This window comes from Oncorhynchus clarkii, chromosome 14 (assembly GCF_045791955.1).
Source record: "Oncorhynchus clarkii lewisi isolate Uvic-CL-2024 chromosome 14, UVic_Ocla_1.0, whole genome shotgun sequence".
Lineage (NCBI taxonomy): Eukaryota > Metazoa > Chordata > Actinopteri > Salmoniformes > Salmonidae > Oncorhynchus > Oncorhynchus clarkii.
This window is the reverse complement of record NC_092160.1, coordinates 12885301-12892685: the sequence shown is the minus strand read 5'-3', so window position 1 is coordinate 12892685 and position 7385 is coordinate 12885301. Positions and strand designations below refer to the sequence as shown.

General features: G+C 42.7%; 1 protein-coding gene across 1 annotated transcript; it reads right to left on the bottom strand.

Annotated features, from left to right (window-relative positions):
- Nucleotides 1-4484: 4484 nt before the first annotated feature.
- LOC139366300 (beta-crystallin B1-like) lies at nt 4485-6788 on the bottom strand. The gene is made up of 6 exons (XM_071103632.1): nt 6738-6788; nt 6297-6394; nt 6043-6161; nt 5728-5860; nt 5361-5503; nt 4485-5194 (listed from the first exon to the last, which is right to left on the bottom strand). Exons 2-6 carry the CDS (start codon nt 6384-6386, stop codon nt 5023-5025), a joined length of 657 nt encoding a protein of 218 aa, XP_070959733.1. The 5' UTR covers nt 6387-6394; nt 6738-6788; the 3' UTR covers nt 4485-5022.
- Between the last annotated feature and the right edge of the window lie 597 nt (nt 6789-7385).

The following is a 7385-nucleotide window of genomic DNA, read 5'->3' as shown; positions in this document are numbered from 1 at the left end:
GCTCTTTGGTCTTGGCCATGGTGGAGTTTGGAGTGTGACTGTTTGAGGTTGTGGACAGGTGTCTTTTATACTGATAACAAGTTCAAACAGGTGCCATTAATACAGGTAACGAGTGGAGGACAGAGGAGCCTCTTAAAGAAGGTCTGTGAGAGCCAGAAATCTTGGTTGTTTGTAGGTGACCAAATACTTATTTTCCACCATAATTTGCAAATAAATTAATTAAAAATCCTACAATGTAATTTTCTGGATTTTATTTCCTCATTTTGTCTGTCATAGTTGAAGCGTACCTATGATGAAAATTACAGGCCTCTCTCATCTTTTTAAGTGGGAGAACTAGCACAATTGGTGGCTGACTAAATACTTTTATGCCCCACTGTATATCTCACTGGTCACCCCCAAAGCCAATTCTTCCTTTGGCTGCCTCTCCTTCCAGTTCTCTGCTGCCAATTACTGGAACGACCTGCAAAAATCACTAAAGCTGAAGACCCTTACCTCCCTCACTATCTTTAAGCACCAGCTGTCAGAGCAGCTCACAGATCACTGCACCTGTTCATAGCTCATCTGTAAATAGCCCATCCAATCTACCTCATCCCTATACTATTTATTTATTTATCATGCTCCTTTCCACCCCAGTATCTCTACTTGCACATTCCTCTTCTGCACATTCTACCATTCCAGTGTTTAATTTCTATATTGTAATTACTTCGTCACCATGGCCTATTTATTGCCTTTACCTCTCTTATCCTACCTCATTTGCACATGCTGTACATAGACTTTTCTACTGTATTATTGATTGTCTGTTTTTTTTTATTCCATGTGTAACTATGTTGTTGTATGTGTCGAACTGCTTTGCTTTATCTTGGCCAGGTCACAGATGCAAATGAGAACTTGTTCTCAACTAGCCTACCTGGTTAAATAAAGGTGAAATAAAAATAAATAAATATCAGTTTGCAAACAACGTAAAAAAAATAAAGACCATACAAAAATGGTCTCTTTTTTGATTTCTTGAGTAAGGCAGCTCCAAAATGAAGGTGTTTCAGTCTACAGTAGCTCAGTGCTTTCTGCGGTGGTGGGGTAGCCAGCGGAAAATACGGAGTGTAGGGGTTGGTAATGTGTTCTAGTTGCACCATGATTGGCTCAGTGTTCTGTCACTCATGGGGACACTATGTCACTGCCAAATCTAAGGGTAGAGCTCAAATTCAAGCCACTTGGGTGCTACCATAGAGTTACATTAGAAGTGCTCATTCAAGAAGGCTCAAGGTCATTGGCCACAGATAAAATCACGTCAAATCACATTATATCTACAGTAACTTTGATTGGACTGATCATGTCAACATCATACTTTCAAAATCTTAGCAAGCAAGCTCGCAGTCATCATCATCATGAATCAAGTCGACAATCTACTGGCAAATCCTTTTCCATCCTTGTCATATGAAGAGAAATAATGAAGAGAAATTATAGATAAAACATCAGTGATCATTGGCCATTGGACATAAGCATTACACAACAAGTTAGAAACCGCAAATTCAACAATGAGTGGTTTGGAAGGAATCAGTAGCTAACTGCAAGCATTCCAAAGCAATCACTAGCCTGCTATTCAGTGGAGTGGGTGTGTGGTCCAAGTCTGGGTTTAAGGGTCTCTTTTCCAAGCTTAAAAGGATAAAAGTTCAACATTGGCCATGCTGTCAATACAGCATGACGTCTGTCACATTCAAAAGAACGGGAATCTTGGAACTGGGAAATCTCAGACTTCAGAGATTGTGAACTCTGGAAAAAACAAACTCCGACTGGGAATATACGTTTTAAATGGTCATCCAACTCAGAATTGCAAGTCGGGAACTTGGGCCTCTTTCTAGAACTCCGTCCTCAAGATCACTGACATCATGATTCAACCTTGTTTTTTCCCCCAGTTGCCTTGAAAGCACCATAAATTCAAAGAATGACAGAGTTTGATGACAAAATTTGCCCACGAAGGACCACCGCGCCACCTTGTTCAAGTGAGCACAGCACAACAAGGTGAGTCCAGAAATCTCTTGTATGCTGCTGCATAAATTCTGTAATATGCCAGGGAGATATGTAGACTGTAGCTAAGAAAGCAATACCAAGTGTATGTTGTGTAGTAAACTGTTAGTAATCCATGTGCCTCACCCTAATAATCTGGTCCCTTTCCCCCTCATAATTTAGCCTACTGTTCTGACTTGCTGGTGTACATGTAGTCTATAGCCTGTTTTAACGAAATGTCATCATTGAATATTGTAAGAGCTTTCATTCTATGCTTATTTGCCCCCTTTTTTATCCTACGGTTCTGACTTGGTGTACAGGGAGAGTACTATAAGAATGGCCCATGTTCTGAATTATGTCGCTGGACATTTCAAAAGTGCAGAACAAATAGCTAAATTGACTACGTTCGTCCTAGCTCACTCATTAGTGTCTTAATCGAAATTACGGATTGCCTCTTTTCCTCTCGTCCCTTTATGCCATAGTTTGTACATCTCATTTGTCAGTAGAAACCACATTCGTTTAAGCAAGTCAGCCATATCAGCTATGCTTTTTTAAAAAGGCATTAAATTAAGCTGAATAAACTGTTTCACTGCCAGACAAGGCTCCGCTGATAGCCAGGTGTAGCATTGGTAAGGTGTTGGGACTGCTGTTGGGACTCTGCTGTTGGGACAGCTTTATGTAGGCCCTGGTGTTTTAAGGGTAAATTGGCAATTTCTCGCATGGAATATCCTTCATTTCTCAGAACAAGAATAGACTGGCGAGTTTCAGAAGAAAGTGCTTTGTTTCTGGCCATTTTGAGCCTGTAATAGAACCCACAAATGCTGACGCTCCAGATACTCAACTAGTCTAAAGAAGGCCAGTTTTATTGCTTCTTTAACCCCCCCCCCCTATTTTCTACATTTTAGAATAATAGTAAAGACATCAAAACTATGAAATAACGCATATTATTTATTTATTTATTTTTTACCTTTATTTAATATGGAAGTAACCAAAAAAGTGTTTAGCAAATCAAAATATATTTGACATTTTTCAAAGTAACCACCCTTTGCCTTGATGAGAGTTTTGCATACGCTTAGCATTCTCTCAACCAGCTTCATGAGGTAGTCACCAGGAATGCATTTCCATTAACAGGTGTCCCTTGTTAAAAGTTAATTTGTGAAATTTCTTTCCTTCTTAATGCGTTTGAGCCAATAATTTGTATTGTGACAAGGTATGGTTGGTATACAGAAGATAGTCCTGTTTGGTAAAAGACCAAGTACATATTATGGCAAGAACAGCTCAAATAAGCAAAGTGAAATGACAGTCAATCTGTAACATTTCAAGAACTTGTGTCGTCGCAAAAACCATCAAGCGCTATGATTAAACTGTCTCTCAAGAGGACCGCCACAGGAAAGGAAGACCCAGAGTTACCTCTGCTGCAGAGGATAAGTTCATTAGAGTTAACTGCACCTCAGAATGCAGCCCAAATAAATGCTTCATAGAGTTCAAGTAACAGACACATCTCAACATCAACTATTCAGAGGAGACTGCGTGAATTAGGCCTTCATGGTCAAATTGCTGCAAAGAAACAACTACTAAAGGACACCAATAAGAAGAAGAGACTTGTTTGGGCCAAGAAACACGAGCAATGGACATTAGACCGGTGGAAATCTGTCCTTTGGTCTGATGAGTCCACATTTTTGGTTCCAACCATTATGTCTTTTTGAGAAGCAGAGTAGGTGAATGGATGATATCCGCATGTGTTATTCCCACCGTGAAGCATGGAGGAGGAGGTGTGATGATGTGGGGGTACTTTGCTGGTGACACTGTCAGTGAGTTATTTAGAATTCAAAGCACACTTAACCAGCATGGCTAGCAAAGCATTCTGCAGTGATACGCCATACCATCTGATTTGCACTTAGTGGGACTATCATGTTTTTCAACAGGACAATGACCCAAAACACACCTCCAGGCTGTGTAAGGTCTATTTGACCAAGAAGGAGAGTGATGGAGTGCTGCATTAGATGACCTGGCCTTCACAACCCAATTGAGATGGTTTGGGATGAGTTGGACCACAGAGTGAAGGAAAAGTAGCCAACAAGTGCTCAGCATATGTGGGAACTCCTTCGAGACGTTTGGAAAAGCATTCCTCATGAAGCTGGTTGAGAGAATGCCAAGAGTGTGCAAAGCTGTCATCAAGGCAAAGGGTGGCTTTGGAAATTATCTGCAGTGCTCAGCTCTGACTTCATATTCTCCTATGAGATCAACATGTAAACAATTCTAGAATACTCTTTTGGTTACAAATAATGTTTCAAAAGTATCCAGTTATAGAACATCAAAGCAATTCCTTTATGAAGGCCACATATGTGTATTTTGATTACCTTTTCATCAAGATTAACTAGTCTGTACTGATATGATTTTCATTTTATGACCTGTTATAGCACTTTTATTTATACAGTGTCATCTTGGTCATGAGGGTTATCGGTCACAATGCAAAGACAACGTTTTGAAATCAAGATTTTCATTTTTATTGAAAAGTTGGCCAGGATTCTGTACAGCAGAGAGGGTGTGCGATACACAGGGTTAGGAAGTGGGGGGTGGATATTGAAACTTCTTTTCCCATGGTGCATCATACCCTGAGCCGAGAATCATGTGTAAAACAGCAAGATATTTCTTGTTCCCTCTTTGGTGCTGCAATGGACTGCAGGAGAAAGGAATGGGGGACGAAAAAGGAAGGGGGGGGGGGGGGGGGGGGGGGGTGAAGGAGGGAAAAGCTACGGTCGGATCACAGGAGGGAAAGAGAAGAGTAGAGAGAGAGTGATGGAGGGGTTGTCTGATTTTCAGGTGTTCTGTAGCCAGGTGGTCCTTCAATTGAGGTTTCAAAGAGGGGGGGATTTTTAATGTCACCACTCTCCCTTGCTGTTTCTGATGGTAAGCTTCAGCCAGGGGTTCGGCAAGGCCTCAGACATCTCTCCCCCTCTCTCTCTTCCTCCGCCCCTCTCCCTCTCTTCCGCTCTTTCTCTTTCTCTCCTTCCCTGAGCCTCACTTGCTGGCCATGGTGTAGCATCCCTGCTGGTGCCACTGCATGTCGCGGATACGCCTCACGGACTGGAACTGGGGGTGCCGGGCGCCGAACTCGTTGAAGTGTTTGAACTCGCCCTTCTCCAGAAGGTACTGGGAGCCACGGTATCCGGGGAACTGGTAGCCCACCCAGCTGAGGGGGAAAAGGAGAAGACCAAATTATGTCACTAGGCAAGTCACTACGTATGTCACTAAAATATCAGCCGTTCTCCTACAATCTTTTCATTCTAGATTTATGTGTTCTTAGTTGTGAGTTTAACTCTGTCAATTCCTTTTTCCATCTCTATAGCAACACTTACGTTCCACAGCTGACCATTATGCTGCCGACCCTGTCGGTGAAGCCGTAGGAGAACAGAGACGGAACGTCATCGTCCATGATCTCCATCTTACGGCCCTTGAATTCCCCAACCTCGTACAGGCAGATCTTGTGCTTCTCGGGGTCCTGAGAGAGAGGGGAAAGGAGAGAGGTGTGTGAGAATGAGGGAGGTGTTCAGAAGGAGAGAAATGTACAGGAGAGAGACAAAAATGGAGAGAGAGTAAAGAAAGACATAGTGAGAGATCAGGGGGTAGGTAGCAAGTCACAAGGAGAGAGGATGTGTATAAGTGAGAAAAATTAGAGAACAGATGACACAGAGAGATGGTGAAAGACGAGAGGAGTGTCCCCACCATGCGGACGGGCCTGAAGGACAACAGGTAGTCGTTCTTCTGGCAGTTGCTCCAAGAGTCCCAACGGGGGAACTCTCCCTTCTCCAGAATGTAGTGTTCGCCACAGAAGTTCATCTGCTCGAAGCCCACAAAGCTATACAGGATAGAAAGACAGTGTTACTTTATTATACAGCTGTGTTGACATATCTAATTAGGATTTATTTTTTTACTGTAAATGATACTGCTACATCTACCATTATCCCACAAAGCTACAGGGATAGCAGGACATTAATAGACACTAATATATAGTTTAAAAAACTGGAGAGGTTGACTTACGGTCCACACTCAATGCGGAGGGAGCGGACGCGGTCCATGCCCATCTCACACACGTTCATGCACTCGTTGCTGATCTCGACCATGCGACCCTGGAAGTTCTCCTGGTCGAACACAAACATCTGAGGGGCAAACAGAGAAAGAGAAGCAGACATAAGTACATCATCAACACAGATAGTGTCTGGCTGTATCAGTGATCTGATGATATTCCATTAGATTGGAGCCAGGAGACGTCCTGTTAGTTGAGGACTACATGCCTTGTAGGACATCATGCCCATCTCAGACTTCTTGCTCTGAGCAGCCTTCCCGTCGGTCTGGGAAGCAGCCTTGGACTTATCACTGGACATGATGACTGGAAGGGAGAGAGAGGGATGAGAATGAAACAGTCTCAAAACAGTCAAGAAAACACATCCAAGGTGTTGGGAATACAAATAATGTATGGAAATACAATAAGGGATGAAGATGGAGTGAATGGATGCTATCAGGGGAAGAGTGGTATTTGGGCTTGGGGATGCAGTCTAATATAGTGATGTACAATATGAATATTACATGTATTATTATAGCGACTTCTAATTACTGATTTCAAAGTCAGACTGCTGCTAAACAGCTGCTACTCCTCTTTCTCCCCCTTCTCCCTTTACCAGTGTATGCAGGTGCCAGCATGTGTGTCGTGTGTGTCTGCTGCTCTTACCTGTCTGTGTGTGTGATCTGCCTCACTCAGAGAGTGTTTGTGGCTCAGAGTGCGCCCCGCCCTTTTATATGCTGGCGCCCAGAGGAGGAGGATTAGAGACAGAGAAACAAACCTGCTGAGGTCAGAACCACGAGACAATAGAACCACCGCATCATCAGAGAGGGACAGCCAGAGAGGGGGGGCCAGCCACGGGGACCAATGAGATCCATGGTTCATTGAGAAGGATTGGAGGGGGGTTGATAGTGGAATACTGTACATGATGATAGGGTCTAACCACGAACAGATACCGTATCTGAGCGATAACACTGTACCAGTATCTGTGATAAGCAACTAATTACATGTTTCACACTGGTATAACCTGTGACAAAGACCTGTACATATATTGTGTTCATGATCATAATAATATTGATCCTATGTCATTTTGAGGAGCACATTTCCCACGCTCAATGTGCATAAGGTAGACAACTAAAGAATAACAGCAACAATACATCAAGAAGTAGAACAAACTATCACAACACATAAAACCATGACCTACTAATGTAAAAATATGTTGTTTTTAAGGGATCAAACATTAAAATCTAGCTTGAATAGGTGGAAGGATATTTACTGAATAGGCTCACTATTTACATGAGAGGACATGTGAAGTGCGCTAACC